The sequence below is a fragment of the Accipiter gentilis genome, chromosome W, assembly GCF_929443795.1.
Source record: "Accipiter gentilis chromosome W, bAccGen1.1, whole genome shotgun sequence".
NCBI lineage: Eukaryota > Metazoa > Chordata > Aves > Accipitriformes > Accipitridae > Astur > Astur gentilis.
The window spans coordinates 27,648,951-27,673,653 of record NC_064918.1 but is presented as its reverse complement, the minus strand read 5'-3'; the positions used below and the strand labels follow the sequence as shown (position 1 = coordinate 27,673,653).

General features: G+C 45.4%; 1 protein-coding gene across 1 annotated transcript in view; it reads right to left on the bottom strand.

Annotated features, from left to right (window-relative positions):
- LOC126035513 (proprotein convertase subtilisin/kexin type 5-like) overlaps window positions 1–19,078 on the bottom strand; it is a 326,765-nt gene extending 307,687 nt beyond the window's left edge. The window contains exon 1 of the mRNA XM_049794175.1: window positions 18,381–19,078. Coding sequence (XP_049650132.1) covers window positions 18,381–18,578 — 198 coding nt within the window. The 5' untranslated portion in view covers window positions 18,579–19,078. The remainder of the gene's footprint in view (window positions 1–18,380) is intronic.
- Window positions 19,079–24,703: the final 5,625 nt, after the last annotated feature.

The window sequence follows — 24,703 nt, the reverse complement described above, 5'->3', positions numbered from 1 at the left end:
TTTTGTGATATCTAACTTTCATTCAGTTCTATGGGGAAAAGAGTCTTTGAACAGAAATTGAATAACAGTTGATATAATGATAGGTCTAAGTTGCTGCTCTTTGCTTTTCCAAGCCATACATGAAGAAAATGAATGATAGTCTCACTAGATTCACTGTAAGAATTCAAATATCTGTGAAGGACAACCAAACTTCTATGTCTACTATCAATTTCACATTGGCAATGGTAAGGAAAAAACAGGATAAATGAGCAGTACATTGGGGCAATTCATAGGAAACAAGAACCAGAATATGGAGCCTGAAGTACAGAGTAACAGAGAATTATTTTTTTTTGTGCCATATCTCCAAAAAGTTCATGGAAAACTCCTTTTTTCAATAAGCAGAGAAGCTGAAGCTTCACATTTCTGGGAAGTTGTAACAAGGGATAGAGACCACAAGGAGAATTTAAGAGCAACAGGAGCTTACCAGAAGCTGTGAGTTGCAGAACTCAGTTACTCAGCAGCAGGTGATCTCTAGGCCTCCTTTAACATACCTTTCAGCCATCTATTTCTGACTGACTGGTCCAATCATTCAGCCAGGTTTTGTAGCTTTCCTGGCATCATCATGGCAATGAAAATGGACTTACAGATATTTCAAGGCTCAGCTGAATATTATTTTACTGGAAATCATATGAGCACCAAAAGCGAGGGCTCAATTCTGTCTATTACCAGGAATGCACCAAATAACAAAAACTGAGAGAAGGGATCATGGCTGATGTTTACAATTCACAGATGCTGTATCTACCATCTTGTCTCCACTGACCAACTTAATGTATATTTCAATGTCATTTCTCCACAAACACAACCCAAATATTGCCTACTCTTAACTGCCTTACTCCTACACTATCCTAACATCTCTCTCTCATGGCTTCTTGTATCTCCACTCATTCAAAACTGACAAGCTAGGTGGTAAGAATAACACCTACAACCCTCCCCTCTTTTCCACTGTTCCCTTCAGTTCTAATCATGCAATTAAGTATGTTGTCAGAATCCTCCAGATTTGCAACTTTGCAATTGTCCCTACCTGACTTCCATTTTTTAAGCACAATTTCTTTAACTTTTATCTAGAATATTTTAATTCCTTTATTTTTCTGGGTCATTTGTACTGAGTCATTTCTTTGGGTCAGCTGTAGTGGGACCTTGATTTTGATTTTTGCACTTTCTTCTTAAATATTGTAATGAACGGGTTAACTTTGTTCATGAAATTGGGAAGGGGGAAGAGACATATTAAGATTTAGCAGATACCTTGTGTAAGTAACAAGGCTTGCTTAAATGGTGCGTAAAGGTCACGGGAAGAGGGCAACGGCTATAACTTACTAGCTAAGGAGGGAAAAGAACAACAGCTATAACTTACTAGATAAGGAGGGAAAAGACAACAGCTACAGTTTACCAGATAAGGGGATTAATTCTGCCAAGACTGTACTTCTCCACATCAAAAGACATTCTACATCAAAAGACATTCTACATCAAAAGACACTCTACATCAAAAGACACTCATCCTTGAGAAGATCGACCGAATCTGCCTAGTAACAAACCTGCACAGTGAAGAAAGAAGAAGCAGGACAAGGCAGAGACTTGCAAGAAAGGGGTGCATGAACTGTATGTAAGGAATGTAACTATAACCTAAAGTTGCGAGCTTTTGGCAGAGCACTGTCTCCCCGGCCGCCCAGCGCTGTTTTGGTCTCTTATCGCTTGCTAATAAATTTGATCTTTTTATTCACTACAAATTGGCTCCTCCAATTTGTCACGAGCGTCTATAACAAACTTGGTGCCGTGACTCAGATCCAGGTTCTTTGGTGCGGGCCCTCGCAAGCAGGGAGGCGCCCTATCCCCGGATAGCCCCGTCTTGAGGAGGTGCCGCCACCACACCCTGGACCCGCGAACCCCTTTAAATTACGATAACTGAGCAAAAGAACCTGCAGGACCCCTTAAATTTTGTGCACGAAAACCAAGCAAAGACCCCAGGAGTGGGTGAGTATATAAATTGTGAGCCGTTTGGTTGGGGTGGTTATCCCGAGGTGCGACTGTGTGAGAGGTCTCTCTGAGATCACGCGAGTGCGGACCCTCCAGTAGTGCAGTTCTCGTAGCCCACGAGGGAGTGAGTCACGACCGAGGGGAAGTGAGTGTGTGTGTGGATAAGGGCACCTCGGAAGATGGGACAGAGGAAAAGCAAGCCCTCTGGACCCATGGGGATGGGGAAGAAAGATAAGTTACCAGGCATACCCCCTGATAGTCCCTTAGGCCTGATGATAAGATATTGGGACAGTTCACCAAAGAGAAAAGATAAGTCTAAGGAAAAGATGATTAATTATTGTATTGAGATTTGGAGTAAGAAACCTCTCAGCAATCCTCATGTACTCTGGCCTGTGTTCAGGTCTTCTGAGGATTGGGTATGTCAAGCTCTGAATGTATATGTGAACCAAAAAGAACCTTTTAGTTTAGAAGAAAGTGAATATGCCAGCCTCTGGATAATATCCTCGGCTAGAAGTTATATTTTTGCCTTAACCGAAAAGAAAAAGACGAAGGGACCCCCACGCGAATAGTGGGACCCGACTAACCAACCCTCCCCACCCCCGTATGTCCCGGCTCCAAATCCCCTGCCATCCCCGAATCCATCACCCCCTCCATCCCCACCCCGAATATATCCTCAATTACCCACTCACCCGACTCCTTCTGCCCCGGTAGAAACAGAGGGGATGAAAAATCAAAGTAGGACTCGGAGAGACCAGGAAGCGACACATTTATTACCCCTAAGAGAAGTTGCCATGGGGGGAAATCAGGGTGGAGTGGGATTTGTATCGATACCCATAAATTCTGGGGACATCTGAAAATTTAAGAAATTAGAGAAGTTAGAAGACTGGCAGGACAGAGGGTTAGACAAGTTGTTGAGAGAGGCTCAGAAGGTGTATGTACGTAGAGATGAGGAAAGCCAATTAGACCAGAAAATAAAGAAGCAGGAATTGAATGCTATTATTCTGAGAAGAGAGGGCACTTGAAGCGGAATTGTAGAAAAAAACCCCCAAACAACAGGATGAACAGATGTTTAAAAATGAATGGGGGGGGGGGGGGGTCAGAGGCTCTACTTATTGGGGACTAACACATCTACAGAGCCCCGAATAAAATTGAAATTAGGTCCCCAAAAGGAGGAGGTAGAATTTTTAGTAGATACAGGAGCCGAAAGATCCACCGTTCAAAAACTACCCTCCGGTTGCACCCTTACTAAAAACACCATAAATATTGTAGGTGCAAAAGGGAAACCTTTTAAAGTCCTTAATGATTTACTCTTGCTCCCTGAGGCAGAATACAATTTATTAAGAAGGGATTTGATTTTGAAATTAAGCATTCAAAGTCGAGGAGAGGGGTCCGGCTCCGTGCGGTCGCGGCGGAGCCGGCGCTGCAGCAGCAGCGGGCGAACTCCTTTGTTGCAGCCGCGGCAGCAGCAGCAGCAACAGCGGCGGCAGCGGCGGGGGCAGACCACCCCCCCCCTCGGCAGCGGCCGCCGCCTCTCCTCGCGCCGCGGGGCTGTAATGAAAGTCAACTCTGTAAACAGCCAAAGAGAGTGGGGCTTTCTGTGCGACTGCTGTATCGCTATCGATGAAAACAATTAAGATGGACTGTGCTACCACAAGGGTTCACAGAGTCACCAAATCTATTTGGACAATCTTTAGAGAAAATTTTACAAGATTTCATTTTACCCAGAGAAGTAAAGTTATTACAATATGTGGACGATCTATTACTAGCAGGAGAAACTAAATAAGGAACCTGAGAAACCACTATTAAATTGTTAAACCCCCACAAACTAAAAAGGAAATTCGAAAAATATTGGGATTACTAAGATATTGTAGACCATGGCTTAAAAGCTACAGTGAAAAGGTGAAATTAACTAATAACCAACTTAAATGGTCTACAGAAGATGATCAGAAATTAGAGGAAATAAAAAGGGCATTAATACAGGCACCTGTATTAAGCCTCACAGATTAAAAAAAAAAAAAAAAAAGAACCTTTTTTTTTTTTTTTTTTGGTGAATAGTCCTTGCTTAAGACTGGCCAGGAATTAAGAAACCCATGAGATATTGTTCTAAGTTACTTGATCCAGTAAGTAGAGAATGGCCTACTTGTCTCCAAGCTTTGGTCACTACGGCATTATTAATGGAGAAAGTTAGAAAGATTACCTTTAGTACCCCTTTAAAGGTGTATACTCCACATAATATCAGAAGTGTTTACAACAGAAAGTGGAAAAATGGCTAACAGATAGCTGGATCCTAAAATATGAAGCAATATTAATTGACTCCCCTAATTTAGAACTGAGGGTAACCTCTGCTCAGAGTCCAACACATTTTGTTTGGAAAACCACCAGAGAAATTACAACATAACTGCTTAGAGGTAATTGAGACCCAGACTAAAGTGAGACAATAAAAATAAGGACCTAAAACCTGTAGAATCAGGACCTCTAAGCCCATCATAGTCAGCTCAGGCTTGTGAGCTGTATGCCCTATAAAGGGCCCTAGAATTAATTAAAAAAAAAAAAAAAAAGGGACTATATTTACAGATTACAAAAATACATATGGAGTAGTTCACACTTTTGGAAAAATTTGGAAAGAAAAAGGTTTAATTAATACTCAAGGGAGGAATCTTATACATCAGGAATTAATAGCAAAAATTTTAAGAGCATTAAGAAAACCAAAGGAGATAACAATAGTACACATGAGAGGACATCAAAAGAGATTAGATTACCGAATCAGAGGGAATAATTTGTCAGATAGAGAGGCCCAGGAAGCAGCCCTGAGGACTCAGATCACCAAAAGTAACATAGTAATTTTCTTTGTGTTCCTATATAATGGTTCTAAGGGTAAAATATGTTGCTCTGCTGTAAAGCTTCTGTGCCAAGGAATTGTGTTTTGCCTCTGAATATTTAAGGTTGCCAATAAACTATTCTTGTTGGCAGGTTAATAAGAATATAAACACTATACAGTCCTGTGTTAATACCTAATTGTGTTTATAGGCAAAATTAAAACACTTTACTAAACTATCTAAAAAGTAATACTCATTTCAAGTTGTTAAAAATATATAACTATTTCAAACTAGTTACTTGCTTCTTACTTGATTTGGAAAAGGACTGTAAGCAATTAGGGTGAAAACCAATTCGTATAGCTGTTATATGTTGTCTCACAGGTATTTATAACAGCATCTTTTTCAAAAACTTTGGTAGTTGTTGTAGTACATATTTTAAAAATATTTCATTAAATTTATTAACTTAAGAAAGACAAATGAAAATTTATATATACACAAGGCTGCTTAACTTGTCAATAATGAATGTGAAACAGTGTCTATTGAAGAGTTACTTATGGAATATGACATATAGACTGCTAATATGCAGAGATATACTGAACCCTAGTAACATTCATAACATCTTAAAAATCAATCGACAAGCAGCCACAGGAAAGAGAAGAACGACTTATAGACCTTTTGAGAAAATACAAGTTGATTTCACTGAATTACCCAAGTGTCCTGGTTTCAGCTGGGATAGAGTTAACTGTCTTCCTAGTAGCTGATACAGTGCTGTGTTTTGAGTTCAGTATTCAAAGAATGTTAATGGCGCTGATGTTTTCAGTTGTTACTCAGTGGTGTTTGGACTGTAGTCGGGGATTTTTCAGCTTCTCATGCCCGGCCGTCGAGAGGGCTGGAGGGGCGCGGGGGTTGGCGTGGGACGCGGCCGGGGCGGGTGGCCCAGACTGGCCGACGGGGTGTTCCATGCCATGTAATGTCCCATCTAGTATAAGAACTGGGAAGTGGGTGGGAATCGCCGCTCGAGGACTGGCTAGGTGTCAGTCGACGGATGGTGAGCAATTGCCCTGCGCATCATTTGTGCATTCCAATCCTTTTATTACTACTGTTGTCATTTTATTAGTGTTATCATTATCATTATTAGTTTCTTCTTTTCTGTTCTATTACACCATTCTTATCTCAACCCACGAGTTTTACTTCTTTTTCCCGATTTTCTCCCCCATCCCACTGGATGGAGGGGGAGTGAGTGAACAGCTGCGTAATGCTTAATTACTGGCTGGGGTTAAACCACGACAGTCCATTTTGACACACAACGTGAGGCGCGAAGGGTTGAGATAACAACAAACCTGACCAGAGCTTGTTAAAACAAATTTGTTACCAATCCAACACCCCAAGGTTGAAGATGCATCTATCCATGCCTACATAACTACCTTAGCAAAGGTCATGAGAAACAACAACCAGAAAGGAATAATAGAGCAAACACTCCCCTTGGGATTTCCTGTTCATAAAATTAAGCTTAGGGACCACGTGCTGATAAAAACGTGAAAAAAACCCAAAACAAAAAACGACATCTCTAAACCCCCACTGGGAAGGTCCGTTTCTTGTTCTTTTGACTACAGATACAGCCATCCGGATGATGGAAAAGGGGATGGACCCATGCTACTCGGGTTAAGGAACCGATCCACACTTCTCATTGGGAAGTAACTAACAACTCAGAGGACTTGAAGGTTACTTTAAAGAAAAAGAACCGATAAGTAAACCTGTGATCATCAACTGTGTAAATCTAGATTGTAATTGCTATCCATTTGTATGATATAAGTGTATAGTGTGTCAGGGAAAGTGGTGGAGCCATTGCTGTTACGGGTATTCCCCAGAGGAGTTTGTCAGGAGTGACACGATAGGGAAAGACAATTGACTGAGAAGGCCTTACGCCTAGGGGTTTTAATAGGAAAAATTGAGAAGGATTCCACTGAGTGGTGGGAAATATTTGTAAAAGGAATACATCCCGAATGATATTGTTATCATTCAACAAACCTTGCCCTAATGTAACAATAATAACTGACATAAATTGTAGAAAACAGTCGTGAGAGTGAGTTGCTACTTGTGGGAAATGAAAAGATAAAAATTGGAGCACTTACAAAATAAAACAGGCCAAACAGCTGTCGTGGTTTCAGCCCGGCCGGTAACAAAGGACCACGCAGCCGCTCGCTCACTCCTCCGCCCCCCTCCGGTGGGATGGGGAGGAGACGGAGGAGAGAAAAGAAAAAGAAACTGGAACCTCGAGGGTTGAGATAAAGGCAGTTTACTGGGACAAACACAAAGAGATTACAACAACAACAACGGCACTAATGAAAAAAAAAAGTATACAAAAAGAGTGATGCACAGTGCAACTGCTCACCACCCGGGACCCGACGCTCTGCCACTTCCCCCACCGAAAAAACAGAGACCACCCCCCGGCCTGCTCCCCATTTATATACTGGGCAGGATGTCACATGGTATGGAATAGCTCCTTGGCTAGTTCAGGTCAGCTGCCCCGGCTATGCCCCCACCTCCCAGGTTCCTGTAAAAATTAACTCTATCCCAGCTGAACCCAGGACATTATCCACCCCTTATTCTATACCATCTACATCATGCCCAGATCTTACATTTTTTTTCCAATCAACCACTACTACTTTCCTTGTCTTATATATAAGTATATGGACTCCACCCCCTGACCTCGCACACACACACACGGTGTTCCTTTAGCCTATGGGCTATCCCTCTAATGTGTCCATCGATTTTGGGGCTCTATCTGTTGTAACAGTTCTTCAGGATAAGAGAGAGATGGTGTGAGATGTCGGGTTGTTGTACGCTGCCTCTGGAACTTGTGGCTAGTACATTTGGTGTAACTCATGCCCCTGGTCTGCAGGTCGAAGATGTTGATCTTGAGGAAATTGGTGGGTGCCAGTTCAAGTTCTATCGCTGTTGTACTTGGCTCAGTTTCAAAAGTCCATCCTGTAGTCATTTGGATAATTCTCACAATAATACCCTTGATATGGCATATAGACACTATAGATACAATGACATGCATTGGCAGGTTATTTAGCAGTTAAATATCATACAGCCCAATTCACTGGCTATTCTCTCCCAAAATCAAATCTCCCTGAGGTACACATCGAACCTCCCCATCCTTCTGCATCACCCACCAGGTGTACCCAGGTCCTTGAGCAAAAACAACCCCTTGAATGGGTTTGCTTCTGCTTGAGGGAGGACTAACCCAGACTGTCTTTCCTAACATACTCCTCATGCGCACTACAGGGACTTTATCCCCTTCTACAGTATGTGGAACTCTTGGTTGGGCGGGGCCAGCCCGATTGGCAGATCCTCTAGTATTAACTAACCAGGTGGCTTTTGTTAAATGTGTATCCCAATGCTTGAAAGTTCCACCCCCCATCGCTCTCAATGTAGTTTTCAGCAGTCCATTGTACCGTTCAATTTTTCCGGAGGCTGGTGCGTGATAAGGGATGTGATATACCCACTCAATGCCATGTTCTTTGGCCCAGGTGTCTACGAGGTTGTTTCGGAAGTGAGTCCCGTTGTCCGACTCGATTCTTTCTGGGGTGCCGTGTTGCCATAAAATTTTCTCTTCAAGGCCCAGGATAGTGTTCTGGGCAGTGGCATGGGACACAGGGTATGTTTCCAGCCACCCAGTGGTTGCTTCCACCATTGTAAGCACATGGCACTTGCCTTGGCGTGTTCCTGGGAGTGTGATATAGTCAATCTGCCAGGCCTCCCACTGTTTATATTTCAGCCATCGCCCTCCATGCGACAGGGGTTTTTGCCGCTTGGCTTGCTTAATTGCAGCACATGTTTCACATTCATGGATGACCTGTGTGATAGTGTCCATGGTCAAGTCCACCCCTCGATCTCGAGCCCATCTATATGTTGCATCTCTTCCCTGATGGCCTGAGGTATCGTGGGCCCACTGAGCCATAAATAGCTCACCCCTACGTTGCCAGTCCAGGTCCACCTGAGACACTTCAATCTTGGCGGCCTGATCTGCCTGGTGGTTGTTTTGATGTTCTTCAGTGGCTCGACTCTTGGGTACATGAGCATCTACGTGACGTACTTTTACCACTAGCTTCTCTATCCGAACAGCGATATCTTGCCACAGTGCAGCAGCCCAGATGGGTTTACCTCTGCGCTGCCAATTGCCCTTCTTCCATTGCTGTAGCCACCCCCATAGGGCATTTGCCACCATCCATGAGTCAGTATAGAGATAGAGCACTGGCCACTTTTCTCTTTCAGCAATGTCTAACGCTAGCTGGATGGCTTTCACCTCTGCAAACTGACTCGATTCACCTTCTCCTTCAGCAGTTTCTGCGACTAGTCGTGTAGGACTCCATACAGCAGCCTTCCACCTTCAATGTTTTCCCACAATGCGACAGGACCCATCAGTGAACAGGGCATATTGCCTCTCATTTTCTGGCAGTTTATTATACAGCGGGGCTTCTTCGGCCCGTGTCACCTCTTTCTCTGGCGACATTCCAAAATCTTTGCCTTCTGGCCAGTCCGTGATCACTTCTAACATTCCTGGGCGACTGGGGTTTCCTATGCGAGCTCGCTGTGTGATCAGTGCGATCCACTTACTCCACGTGGCGTCAGTCGCGTGATGCGTAGAGGAAACTTTCCCTTTGAACATCCAGCCCAGCACTGGCAGTCGAGGTGCTAAGAAGAGCTGTGTTTCAGTACCAACCACTTCTGAGGCGGCTCGAACTCCTTCATATGCTGCCAAGATCTCTTTTTCAGTTGGAGTATAGCGAGCCTCGGATCCTCGATATCCCCGACTCCAAAACCCTAGGGGTCGGCCACGGGTCTCCCCAGGTGCTTTCTGCCAAAGGCTCCAGGTAGGGCCATTCTCCCCAGCTGCACTGTAGAGCATATTTTTAATATCTTGTCCTGTCCGGACTGGCCCAAGAGCTACTGCGTGAACAATCTCCTGCTTAATCTGTTCAAAGGCTTGTCGTTGCTCAGGCCCCCATTTAAAATCGTTCTTCTTCCGAGTAACTTGGTAGAGAGGGCTTACAATTTGACTGTAATTTGGAATATGCATTCTCCAAAAACCCACAACACCTAAGAAAGCCTGTGTTTCCTTTTTATTAGTCGGTGAGGACATAGCTGCTATTTTGTTGATGACGTCCACAGGGATCTGACGACGCCCATCTTGCCATTTTACTCCTAAGAACTGGATCTCCTGCGCAGGTCCCTTGACCTTACTTTCTTTTATGGCAAAACCAGCCTTCAAAAGGATTTGGATTATTTTCTTCCCTTTCTCAAAAACTTCTTCTGCCGTGTTGCCCCATACGATGATGTCATCAATATATTGCAGGTGCTCTGGAGCTTCACCTTTTTCTAGTGCAGCCTGGATCAGTCCATGACAAATGGTGGGGCTGTGTTTCCACCCCTGGGGCAGTCGATTCCAGGTGTACTGGACGCCCCTCCAAGTGAAAGCAAACTGAGGCCTGCACTCCGCTGCCAAAGGAATGGACAAAAATGCATTAGCAATGTCAATTGTGGCATACCACTTAGCTGCCTTTGATTCCAGTTCATATTAAAGCTCTAACATATCTGGCACAGCAGCGCTCAGCGGTGGCGTGACTTCATTCAGCCCACGATAATCTACTGTTAGTCGCCATTCCCCATTGGATTTCTGCACGGGCCATATGGGACTATTAAAGGGTGAGTGAGTCTTGCTGATCACTCCTTGGCTCTCCAGTTGGCAAATCAGCTTATGGATTGGGATCAGGGAGTCTCGGTTGGTGCGATATTGTCGCCGGTGCACCGTCGTGGTAGCAATTGGCACCTGTTGTTCTTCAACCTTCAGCAACCCCACAACCGAAGGGTCTTGGGAGAGACCCGGCAGGGTAGACAGCTGTTCAATCTCCTCCGTCTCCAAGGCAGCTATACCAAAAGCCCAACGGTACCCTTTTGGGTCCTTGAAATACCCCCTCCGGAGATAATCTATACCAAGGATGCAGGGGGCCTCTGGGCCAGTCGCAATGGGGTGTTTATGCCACTCATTCCCGGTTAGACTCATTTCAGCTTCCAATATGGTTAGCTCTTGGGATCCCCCTGTCACACCAGAGATACAGATGGGTTCTGCCCCTTTATAACTAGATGGCATTAGGGTACATTGTGCACCAGTGTCCACTAGAGCCTTATATTCCTGTGGGTCTGATGTGCCAGGCCATCGAATCCACACTGTCCCGTAGACTCGGTTGTCCCTCTCCTCCACCTGGCTGGAGGCAGGGCTCCTCTAATCCTGGTTAGAATGTCCATTACTCACTTTCTGCACACGTGAATCAGAAGTCCCTTCAAGGGTATCAGAAATGAGATCAGCCCATCTACTGCGTCTGGGGGACTGCTCACGGGAAACTGGAGCAGCAGTTTTCCAAGAAGAATTCTCTTTTCTGGTTGCTTTTTCTCGCAACTCCTGTACCCGTGCATCCAAGACTGAAGTGGGTTTTCCATCCCACTTCCTCATGTCCTCTCCATGGTCACGCAGGTAAAACCACAGGTTAGCCCGTCGAGTGTACTTTCTCTCTCCTCTCTCTTGGGCAGAGGAACGCTTACTCCCAATAACTGCGATGCGGGCCTGTACAGGTGAGGAGGAGGACAGATCCACTTTGAATTGCTGGAACTCTCGGGACAACTCCTCTACAGCTGAGACACAGGCCCGTAGGGAGGAAGAGAGACTCCCTTCGTATTGCCGGAGTTGGACAGCCAATTCATCCACCGTTTGTCCATAGCCTTCTCTCCAGGACATTACTGCCAATGAGTTGGCATAGGTTGGTGGTGCACTTCGTAGAAACTTCCGCCACATGGGTTGTGTGCATTGGACTTCATCTGGATCTGTGGGTGACTGCGCATTTTCTGGATCATTGTAAATCACCTCCAGCACGGCTAATTCCCTCAGGTACTGGATACCTCTCTCCATGGTGGTCCACTTGCCTTGGTGACATGTAACTTCATCCCTGAAGGGGTATCTTTCCTTTACACCTAACAGAAGTCGCCTCCAGAGGCTTAGGACTTACGTTTTTCTCCCAATCGCCTTGTCGATGCCCCCTTCCCTAGACAGAGATCCCAACTGCTTGGCTTCCTTACCCTCTAATTCCACACTACTAGCCCCGCTATCCCAGCATCGGAGCAGCCAGGTAACAATGTGCTCACCTGGGTGGCGGCTAAAATCTTTTCGCGTGTCACGCAACTCACTCATGGATAGAGATCGGGTAATTATTTCAGGTTCTGCCTCTACCTCCTGTTCTCGCGATGACCCTGGTTCATCTTCATCTCTCGCTAAGCGAACTGATTTCTTTGTGTGTTTCTTTTTCTGTACAGGGGCGACTGATACTGGCACAGGCTGGTTCTCTGGTTTAGCTGCAGTGTTTGTCACCGGGGTAGGGGTAGTCATGGTACCTGTTGTCGTGGTAGGGACAGCCACGGTACTTGTTGTCGGGTTAGGGGCAGCCACGGTGCTTGTTGTCAGGGTTTGGGTAGCCACGGTGCATGTTGTCCTGTTTTCCATCTTTTCCCCCTTTTCCCCCCGAGGGTGCTGCATAATATCAAGCAGTGTGTGATAGATACTGGCCAGGGCCCAGCACAGTGAGGCGAGTTGTATGTCTTTGGAATAGCCACAGCATTTTTCTTTCAAATATTCTGTCACTTCATAAGGGTTCTGTAGTTGTTCGGGAGTGAACTTCCAAGTCACTGGCGGTGAGAAGTTCTCTAGATACTTGCCCATATGCTCCCACATGCCGTGCCACCCATGAGTATCCAGCTTTGGGGGAGATCTCTGAGTGGTACTCTTAAAGAGCCTTTTTGTAGCCCTAAAGAAGACCTGACACATATTCAGGAGGCATAGCACTAACAGCACACTGGCTTGCGCATCCCAAGGATATTCAAAATTCTCAAAAGCTGTTGTAATTAGTCGGAAGGAGAAGAGGGAGGTGAACGGACGGGGGGAGGTATCCCCCCCTAATTTCCCCATGGATTGGGTGTAATTACCAATAAAATCCGACAGAAGGCGCCCAAAGTATGGAAATATTATCACTGCCTCATACAGATACCAGCTTAACCTCATGACCAGTGATGTAATCATTTCATAAGTCGACATTGCCCAGTACAGCAAAATGATAATCCCAATCACTCTCCCAGAGATGAGATACGCAACTACAGGCAATACATAGAGCATATAAGAGCTTACAAAACGCCACCATGTAAACAAATGAAACAACATTGTGACTAACATCTATTTATCTAAGAAATGCGTTTGGCAAATGTGTTTCAACACGCTCTGGCCAGATCTGTCGTTATCTCAACCCTTCTGCCCCACGTTGGGCGCCAAAAAGGACTGTCGTGGTTTCAGCCCGGCCGGTAACAAAGGACCACGCAGCCGCTCGCTCACTCCTCCGCCCCCCTCCGGTGGGATGGGGAGGAGACGGAGGAGAGAAAAGAAAAAGAAACTGGAACCTCGAGGGTTGAGATAAAGGCAGTTTACTGGGACAAACACAAAGAGATTACAACAACAACAACGGCACTAATGAAAAAAAAAAGTATACAAAAAGAGTGATGCACAGTGCAACTGCTCACCACCCGGGACCCGACGCTCTGCCACTTCCCCCACCGAAAAAACAGAGACCACCCCCCGGCCTGCTCCCCATTTATATACTGGGCAGGATGTCACATGGTATGGAATAGCTCCTTGGCTAGTTCAGGTCAGCTGCCCCGGCTATGCCCCCACCTCCCAGGTTCCTGTAAAAATTAACTCTATCCCAGCTGAACCCAGGACAACAGCCTAACAAGTGCTCCCCTGAAGAATACATTTGCTGCTGAGAAGATGATACACCCCGTTGCTCGAAGCAACCGAGTAGACGGAGAACGCAGAAATGTACTGCTGTGGGGACTGTTGATGACGAGCTGCCTTAAATATAAAGCTACAGACCCATATTGTAAGTGCTACCAAGTTGAAAACACCCTAATGTTTCCCACTGACCCAACCTCGCTCCACAATGACCTAAAGGATTTAAAAATTAAAGATATAAAAAGGCAAGGATCTTGGGGTATAAAAGAGACACCTTACCATGATATATTAAGTTGGGAAAATAATACCCACGATGGTCCATGGATACCACCACTGTTCCCTAGACTTTGGGATCAAGCTCTAATGTCTTTGCTTTATGTAATTTTAGGCCTTAGAAATGTAAAATTATTAGTTTTGGTATGGATGGGCTCAGTACAAGGAAAAAATCTCCATCAGCCATACGAATGGACTCTGTCAAGATGGGAAGATTCCACAATTACCCCTAATAGTCTTACTGCTAACCTTAACTTTTAGACCATGCATTTTTAATAAATTGATCACTATTGTTAAAAGATGCTTAGAAGCTGCACATTTAATGCTGCTATGAAAGCAATATGAACAAATCGGGGACGGAGGAATTACTCCTATCCTCGGGCGGGCAAAAGAAGTATTGGATCGATTTAATGAACAAAATAAGGATAAAATAGAAAAGGGGGGATTGTAATGAACGGGTTAACTTTGTTCATGAAATCGGGAAGGGGGAAGAGACATATTAAGATTTAGCAGATACCTTGTGTAAGTAACAAGGCTTGCTTAAATGGCGCGTAAAGGTCATGGGAAGAGGGCAATGGCTATAACTTACTAGATAAGGAGGGAAAAGAACAACAGCTATAACTTACTAGATAAGGAGGGAAAAGACAACAGCTACAGTTTACCAGATAAGGGGATTAATTCTGCCAAGACTGTACTTCTCCACATCAAAAGACATTCTACATCAAAAGACATTCTACATCAAAAGACACTCATCCTTGAGAAGATTGACCGAATCTGCCTAATAACAAACCTGCACCAGTGAAGAAAGAAGAAGCAGGACAAGGCGGAGACTTGCAAGAAAGGGGTGCATGAACTGTATGTAAGGAATGTAACTATAACCTAAAGTTGCAAGCTTTTGGCGGAGCACTGTCTCCCCGGCCGCCCAGCGCTGTTTTGGTCTCTTATCGCTTGCTAATAAATTTGATCTTTTTATTCACTACAAATTGGCTCCTCCAATTTGTCACGAGCGTCTATAACAAATATGACCTCTCTAATTTAATGTAATTTAATCAGAAATATTATGCTTAATGCACTACACTTTTTGTCATCTATTTCAGATTATTTAGTTATGTGTATTTTTATGCAATTGCCATCTTCAAGCAAAAGCAAACAGCTTAGCTCTTACTGACATATTTAGCTTTAATCACAATGTTTCAGCTTAACTAGAAGAGATGTTATCTGCAAAACCAAAGTTTAACTACCTGACCATAGCTGCTACAATATGCAGACATTAAGCATGGGAAGTCCTGCCTCTAACAGAATTCTGCTTACTGGTTATCTCTCCTTTAGCGTTTTGATACTGTATTCAGATAAAAAAAAGTCTTTCAACATCTTGCACTCAAGCACAGATTTTAAAATTATTTTCAGTTGTCTCTCAATAATAAACAGACAATTCTTGTCCCTTCTTATAGATTCTTTTGCACTTCCTGTTTTGGTTATGAGTCAAATAATGCCCTGCTTTTCCAAATCTATGCAAAAAGCCTGTTGCAGCCAAATCCTACTCATCAGTCCTGATTCTTCCTAGCTTCCTTTCTCTAAAATGCAACTGCCTTATTCCTCTTCACCCATCTCTAACAAGTGATATACTCTATATACGTTTGATAAGCTTCACAAAAAAGTATATACATTTTTTGTACATTTTAAGAAATACAGTTATAATTATTTTATGTAGGCTTTGAACCATAATTTATATGTTAAACCATGTATGGTCAGATCATAGACATTCTGATTATCTTATGCACTCTGAATTCTTAAATTCTAAGTCCTATCTAGTGACCAGGTCAGTCTGATAAAATTGTATAAGGATAGGGTAGGAGTAAAAGAAGAACAGATTCACTGCAAACATCAGAATTCCCACCATACTAATGAACATGCTGAGAAAGAAATACCATCTGGAGATAATTTTGCTAGGAATGATCAGAGACTAAAACTGGCCATCCTAAAAAGATACCCATGAAAGGAAATTCTAAGTAAGACTGTGCAAATGTATAAAACTTAAGACAAATAATAACTGTACAACACTAGAGCTCTGAGCTCTACATTGGCAGGACAGAATGAAATCTAGCACTCCAAAATTATGTACAGGAAGCTCTGTGGAATTTCTTTGCATATGCTCACTGCCTGCTTCTTGTGCTTTAAGGTTCATAACAGCCAGAAGACTAGAATTCACCCATCAGTCTAGTTCATATTATTACTACAGTTTTCCTTCTCATGCATGCATCATTTAACATTCTTATATTTCTGTTCTACTTGCATTCTCCCTATCTGCATAACTAAACAACAGTATTGACTCCCTTCACATATGCCTTCTTTTCATCTGTATACCTAGTAATGTATTTTTCAGTCATTTATTATTCATAGTCTCTGTTTTCTCTCATTCCTATCTGTACACCTGATCAGTAATGTCTCCATTATTAATATGTCATAGGTGGGTACATGGCACTTCACTGACACATAAGAAGACAGTAGCGGCTTACTACATTCTTTTCTTAATCCAACAGGAGATTTGGATGTGCTAGATATAAAAAAGCAGGTCCTGAACCAGCCAGCTGGCCTGGCAAAAGACAAAAGGGGAAGAAGTGAATCCTCCGACCAGCTAACTCTTGCTTATTTCAGCATTGTAAAGGCCCAGATAGGAATATACAAAAAAAACCTTGAATAAAAGACATGTATAAGAAAAAAATAAAACACATCAATGCAGAAAACTTTACTCTTGAATTCCTTCATCTTATAAAAATGACAATTTCCAGATGTGGATTCAATTTTGACACAAAAACTTCCTCCTGAATTTTTGTGCCTCCAAATGGGAATAGCCTTGCCTACCTGCACAAGTGCTCCAAGAGGGAAGCTGGTACTCAGTCTTTATACACCATGTTTTGTACTGCCTCAATGTTATTTTCCAGCTTTTCTTATGTAAATTATTTATATTAAATAAACTGTACAACTGTTAAAATTCAGGTGTGCAATAATTGGGAACAGTTGAGATACATGCTTCAAACTTTTGAGTCCATGACAGTATGTTGGAACTCATTTTACCACACAAATAACAATCAGGTAAGTGTCACTTGGATGATCTGTGCTTGGATATTTGCACACAAGCATGCAAAAGACTTGTTTATTTTTTAGGTATTCAGCTTTTTAAGCCCCGCATATGTGGCTCACATTTTGAGGCCAACTGTCAGGAAAGCCTAGGATACTGTGGCAGAAAATGTGGCAGAAAAAAAGAGATCTTATGTTTTTAACAGCAACTGTGCCTAGACTATAGCAGCAGAGAATTTTTCAGCGTGATTGGATCCAGTGAGAACCAGGTGTTTCCTCACTTGTAGTTCCTGGATCTGTCTGGATCCAAGAATTTTATCACAGACTATTTTCTGGATCTAGCTAGTTCCAGGTGTTTTCTAGCTAAACATCTGTGGACTCTTCAGAGTTACATGTATACCTAACTCTGACCAATTAGGTGTCACCTAACTGATCAGGCAAAGATCAAGGAAGTTCTGTATAATTCTACTTTAAGAGCGCTGGCATCCAAGAGCTGACTTCTTTTCCCTCATTTCACAACAAACCCAGCAGAAAGCAGTGGCTATTGGACTGTGGAACAGAAACATGGGGGCCATGACAGAGCATGGGCCCTGCCAGGGAGGCTGGCCAGGTCTGACCTTCAGGGTAGACCCACAAAGGTTCCTTCCACACCGCAGTGCCCCGGCCCCCTTCTTCATGTTCCCCCTTTCCAGTAGGACCACTGCTTCCGTGTGCCCCCAGGCTCGCCGCGAGTTGTAGCGGCCGGCGCACGCCCGGAAGCAGCCCCAGGGCCACCCTTGTCACCTTTCCCTTCCGCACGCCCTGCCAAAAGGGGGGACGAGATACCACCGTGCCGGGCGGGCAGACGGCCGCATCTGCCACGTCCTGGCTCCCGGGGACACCACAGGCTCAATAAAAGGCGAACCTCCTCTTTTATTTTGATTGAGGGGGGCGGGGGGTGGTGTCGCGGAACCAGTACGAGGAGGCAAGCAGAGCCCCGGCAGGGCCTCCCGGCCACCACCCCCACCCCTCAGTCTGTGAACGGCTCCGCAACTCGCGCCCCGCACCTGGCCGCAGAGGGGGCACTGCGGCTGCACAAGCTGACTCGATCCGGTGCAGCTCCTTTATACCTGCCCCCACGCATCACTTCTTCCAGTCGCCCGGCCCCGCGGCGGGAGGCCGGGGCGGCAGAGGGCTTTCCGGGCCTCCCCGCGGTGGCGGGGCCTGCGACGTGGTAAGGGCGACGCCGGGGCCAGGGAGCCCGCCCTGCAGCTGCCCGCCCCCTGCCCCGGCGGCGCGGGGTGGCAGCGGGAGCCGCGAGGCGAGTAGCAGACCCCACCGGCTGGCTGCGCCGATGCTGCCTACTCGGAAGTAGTTGGAAGGAGCGTTACCTGTCCTGTATTGACGTATCCGTATTTGCTAGCTATCCTGTTGGCCTCCGGTAGTCCCCCAGTTATCCGCACAGCCCAGTGGTTGGTGTACAGGCGCGTCCTGCAGGCGGGCAGCAGAAACCCCAGCACCAGAGTGAGCCGGCAGAGAAGGTCCCTGCTGCCTCTGCCTCCCCAGCAGCAGCGGCGGTTCCAGTCCATCTTCTCTGTGCAGAACCCCCACAAAACTTCCTTCTTCCGAGGCTGACCTCCAGGCAAACCCGACGGCAAAGTCCTCCGAAGTTATCCCGAGGAGGAAACTAGGAAGAGCTTGGAATAGTGCATTGAACTGTCTGGGGGTTAAATTATGAGGGGCTGGGAATAATGATTATGATCAGCAATTATGATTATTGATCTCTCCTCCTCCCTCTGTTCTTCGGGTATTAAGTAAATTGCTCAACTTGCTTGGAAAGCTTTTATCACGGGTTCTGAGCTCCAGTCTTCCCCCTCTGTCCCCAGCTACATGGAAAGTCTTCTCTGGGGAGGAGGGTTCCTTCTCTCCCCTCTCTGCTCTTCCCTCCTCTCTCAGATTTCCCCCTTCTAGTGATCTTCTGTCTCCTTTCCTGCTTCTCGCTTTTCCTCTCCTTCCCTCTCTCCCTCTTGTCTGGAGTCCCGGAGCAGCACTGCAGCAGCAGCAGGCAGTGTGAGTGTTGGCAGCTGAGCGCCTCAGTTCAGTCAGGCTCGGTTACCTCCCTCCCTCCTCCCTCTCTCCTCCTCCCGCCTTCCCTCCTTCCACCGCCCGGCAGCGCCGAGGGCCAGGGGAAATGGCAGTCGTGCCGGCCCTGTGCCCTGCCGCCTCCTTTCGCTCTCTTCTGTGCAACGAGTGCTCAGAGCTACCGCCGGCCCCAGACACCTGAGTCCCTGTGCCCAAGGGCTCCCCTCTTCCATCTGGCCGGGAATCTGCCGCTCTTGCTGCTGAGACTGTGGGAGCCGTGTGTGAGGTTCGAGGCCTGCAGCAAGGCCCCATGTATGGCACCGTCTGCAGCACCTCATTTGTGTCCCCTCAGAGTCCTGGAGCCAAGGAGGTGCTTAGAGATGTGCCTGTGTGTCGTGGTTTAAACCCAGCCAGCAACTAAGCACCACGCAGCCGCTCACTCACTCCCCCCCATCCAGTGGGATGGGGGAGGAAATCGGGAAAAAAGTAAAACCCGCGGGTTGAGATAAGAACGGTTTAATAGAACAGAAAAGAAGACACTAATAATGATAATGATAATACTAATAAAATTACAACAGTAATACTAAAAGGATTGGAATGTACAAATGATGCACAGGGCAATTGCTCACCACCCACCGACCGACACCCAGCTAGTCCCTGAGCGGCGATTCCCTGCCCCCCCACTTCCCAGTTCCTAAACTAGATGGGATGTCACATGGTATGGAATACACCGTTGGCCACTTTGGGTCAGGTGCCCTGGTTGTGTCCTGTGCCAACTTCTTGTGCCCTCGCTGGGCATGAGAAGCTGAAAAAATCCTTGACTATAGTCTAAACAATACTGAGCACCAACTGAATACATCAGTGTTATCAACATTCTTTGCATACTGAACTCAAAACCTAGCACTGTACCAGCTCCCAGGAAGACAGTTAACTCTATCCCAGCTGAAACCAGGACAGCAAGTCTGTAACTCTGAAATGTCTGTTATCTGGTGCCTTGACTATTATCCAAACACTCCTTAAGCATCCTCTATTGTAAGCAGAATCTTAAACTAGATAAGCTTTACCTTGAGTACACATAATCTAAACAGTCCTTGATGTACTGGTTTTGTGTGGCAAGGTTTGGGGGGGGGGAGGGTTACAGGGGTGGCTTCTGTAAGAAGCTGCTGGAAGCTTCCCCTGTTTTCGAGAGAGCCCATATCAGCCGGCTCTAAGACGGATCCGCCGCCGGCCAAGGCCGAGCCAATCAGCGATTGTGGTAACGCCTCTGTGATAACATTTTTAAGAAGGAAAAAAGTTGGGACAGGGAGAAACAGCCGCCGGAGAGAGGAGTGAGAACATGTAAGAGAAACAAGCCTGCGGACACCAAGGTCAGTGAAGAAGGAGGGGGAGAAGGTGGTCCAGGTGCTGGAGCAGAGATTCCCCTGCAGCTCGTGGTGAAGACCATGGTGAGGCAGGCTGTCCCCCTGCAGTCCATGGAGGTCCATGGTGTAGCAGATATCCACCTGCAGCCCCTGGAGGACCCCACACCAGAGCAGGTGGGTTCCCGAAGGAGGCTGTGACCCCGTGGGAAGCCCACGCTGGAGCAGGCTCCTGGCAGGACCTGCGGATCTGTGGAGAGAGGAGCCCACGTTGGAGCAGGTTTTCTGGCAGGACTTGTGACCCCGTGGGGGACCCACGCTGGAGCAGTGTGCTCCTGAAGGACTGCACACCATGGAAAGGACCCATGCTGGAGCAGTTCGTGAAGAACTGCAGCCCGTGGGAAGGACCCACGTTGGAGAAGTTCGTGGAGGACTGTATCCCATGGGAGGGACCCCACGCTGGAGCAGAGGAAGAGTGTGATGAGCCCTCCCCCTGAGGAGGATGAAGCGGTAGAAAATAACGTGTGATGAACTGACCATAAACACCATTCTCCGTCCCCCTGCACTGCTGGGGGGGGGGTGTGTGTTCGTAGAGAGTGAAGTTGTGTCTGGGAAGAAGGGAGGGGTGGAGGGAAGGTGTTCTGAGATTTGGTTTCATTTCTCATTACCCTATTCTGGTTGATTTGTAATAAATTGAGTTAATTTTCCCCAAATTGAGTCTGTTTTGCCCATGATGGTAATTGGTGAATGATCTCTCCTGTCCTTATCTCAACCCGCAAGCTCTTTGTTATATTTTTCTCTCCCCTGTCCAGCTGAGGATGGGGAAGTGATAGAATGGCTTTGGTGGGCACCTGGCATCCAGCCAGGGTTAACCCATCTCACTTGAATAGCAAGCATACCACACTTCTCATGTTTTAGGTTTTTTTCTTTAAGCTATCACTGCCTTCTTATTTGTTAATCAGTCTTTTGAAGGCTTGAGGCAACATAAATATTAAACAGAAACAAGAGCAACCCTGAAGCTGCCTCTCAAACCTTTGCCAACTATGCCTCCTAGTTTCTCACAACATTCTCCTTGGCCATCCTGATCATCATTTTACAAATATAATTTGATTTTATTTAGTGTTAAAATGTCCTCCAAAGTTCATGCATGGTCACTGCATTTAAAAAAAAAAAAAAGCTGATGACAGTGCACATTGTTCAATATTTCAGTAGAGGAGCAGCGGTCCTGCTGAGGAAGAGTACACCAGTACACCATCCACTTTCCCTGGCAGCTCATCCCTGTCCCTGTGTTGTGTTTCCACAAATCATGCAGGCATGCTGTGAAATGCTTCAAGCAACTGAATGCATATTGACCTGAAAAAGAAATGGTTTGCCATGTATCTGTACAAATGCTCATGCTGACACAGAATGCAGAGAGCTGCAAGCACAAGAGCCTGGGGAACCATCAGGCAGGAAAGGAACCAACAACTGGTGGTGCCCTGATAGGATGTAAGAAAACTAGCAACTATGTAAGCTGGTACTGTTGCTTGTCAGACTAAACCTTAGAGCCACCACAGTGGCTTTGAACAACCTATAGATCTACTCTTTGTTATCTGAAAATTAGAATAAGTCTCTATAAAATTCTAACAGAGGTACTGTAAGGATTCACTACTATTTGGAAAGGATATGAGAAGTACTCTTATAATTTCAAAAAATATTTTTTTCTCTTGACAAACTTAAGGTGTCCTACAGAATCAGGCAACCATCATTCTTATGACAGGAACCTGAAAAATGAGAGGTTAAATGTTTTACAGAAAGTCACACAGGGAGCACCTTTTCCCCTCCCTCCAGACCTCTACTCTTTTACCTTTAAAACTACTCTTTCCCTAATAAAATTAAAATAGAAATAGTAAAATGCTGTGCTGGTTTTGGCTGGGATAGTTAATTTTCTTCATAGTAGCTAGTATGGAGCTATGTTTTGGATTTGTGATGAAAACAGTATTGATAATGCCAAGATGTTGTTACTGCTGAGCAGTGCTTACACAGAGTCAAGGCCTTTTCTGCTTTTCATACCACCCCACCAGCAAGTAGGCTGTGGGTGCACAAGAAGTTGGGAGGGGACACAGCTGGGACAGCTGACCCCAACTGACCAAAGGGATATTCCAGACCACATGATGTCATGCTCAGTATATAAAGCTGGGGGAAGAAGGAAGGGGGGACGTTTGGAGTTATGGTGTTTGTCTTCCCAATTAACCATTATGCCTGATGGAGCACTGCTTTCCTGGAGATGACTGAACACTTACCTGCTGATGGGAAGTAGTGAATGAATTCCTTGTTTTGCTTTGTTTGCACGCACAGCTTTTGCTTTACCTATTAAGCTGTCTTTATCTCAACCCACAAGTTTTCTCACTTTTATCCTCCTGTGGAGGGTGGGGGAAATGAGCAAGAATGAAAAATATATTTTCTGATCTTTTCTCTGTGAATTTTACTGTTGTCTTGACTTCCTTCTTTCCTGCTATAGATGATAGGGGGGTGGTTTCTGACACAAAAGGCACAAACTATAAGCAAAAAAGAAACCCATGCTGTTGTGTTTTTCAATATCTACTTCCAACTTTGCTTTGTCCTGGTTTCAGCTGGGATAGAGTTAATTGTCTTCCTAGTAGCTGGTACAGTGCTATGTTTTTGAGTTAGGTATGAGAAGAATCTTGATAACACTGATGTTTTCAGTTGTTGCTAAGTAGTGTTTAGACTAAAGACAAGGATTTTTCAGCTTCTCATGCCCAGACAGTGAGAAAGCTGGAGGGGCACAAGAAGCTGGGAGGGGACAGAGCCAGGGCAGCTGACCCAAACTGGCCAACAGGGTATTCCATACCATGTGACGTCACATCTAGTATAGAAACTGGGGGGAGTCGGGGGGGGAGGGGGGGGATTGCGGCCAGGGACTAACTGGGCATTGATCAGTGGGTGGTGAGCAATTGCATTGTGCATCACTTGTATGTTCTAATCCTTTTATTATTACTGTTGTCATTGTATTAGTGTTATCATTATCATTATTAGTTTCTTCTTTTCTGTTCTATTAAACTGCTCTTATCTCAACCCACGAGTTTTACTTCTTTTCCTGATTTTCTCCCGCATCCCACTGGGTGGGGGGGGGAAGTGAGTGAGCGGTGGTTAGTTGCTGGCTGGGGTTAAACCACAACAATGTAACAGAACATTTGATACACAGACACCAAAGCTACTAGGACTTAGTAGACCTGATAAATACACAGTTTTCCTCTGAATAAATGGGTCTAATCATCTCTTCATAATACTGCATTGTATCATACAACCTAACAGAAAGGTTTCCATAGCTATGCTATACCCGAAAACAGCCTCTGAAGAAAGAGGGACTTAGTCTCCATGGACATTTTCTCTATGAGCAGCGTTCTCTTTGCTGAGCCCACTGAAGCGACTAGCAATCACAGCTAATGTGGGAACATTTGGCATTGGGCATACTGTGGTGCATTTGAACCCATTTCATTGTGAACTCAGAACTGCAAAGTTTTGCTGAGTAGGTACATCACAGCCACATCCTTATGGGGGACTGCACTCCCTCCCTAATAAAACAAGAACTCCTTCATTCCTAACCTGTGCCTTGTACTAATTTAAACTGTTTATTTCCGACAGGGCTATGAGATAAGCAGTCTGGGCACAAAGTGAGAGGTGAGAGAGCACTGGAGGGACTATCAGTAGTGGTGTGTTCTATCCAGCATACTTCCTGTATGTGGGCCACGTACAGTCGGTAGGTGAGCTTGCCTCTGTGCTCTATGGGAGGCCAAATAGCTTGTCTGTACACACCACACTTGGGAAAGGTTTTTTTTCTGTGTGCAAGGGCACTAGATGGTCTTTTTCATCACTGTAGTCACAACCTGTGCCTTTTATCTCATTTCATCATTCCTTCTGATCAAAATCAATATCTGACTAACTGCTCAAATTGAAGTTTCCATGTGTCTCCGTCTTGCCCTTTACTTATTGATATGAATCCCTAAATCCTTCCTCTATTGTTCCAAATTTTTCTGGTTGAGTATCTGACTTCATTCTGTATTCTCACTTTCCTCCTATTTAGTCTAATTGCCTCTGTTCTCACTATTTTGCCTACCTAGTCCTGAAGCATTTCTTTCCTCTCTAGTCCTTTCCCAGCTCTGAAAACCCCTCCAGCTCACTAGCTCTGGCAGCCTCTGTACTGGGCTGTGGTTCATTTCAATTTTCCACCACTTTTCTGTTTGAATTTTGCAGATCAGTGCTCCATAATGTGT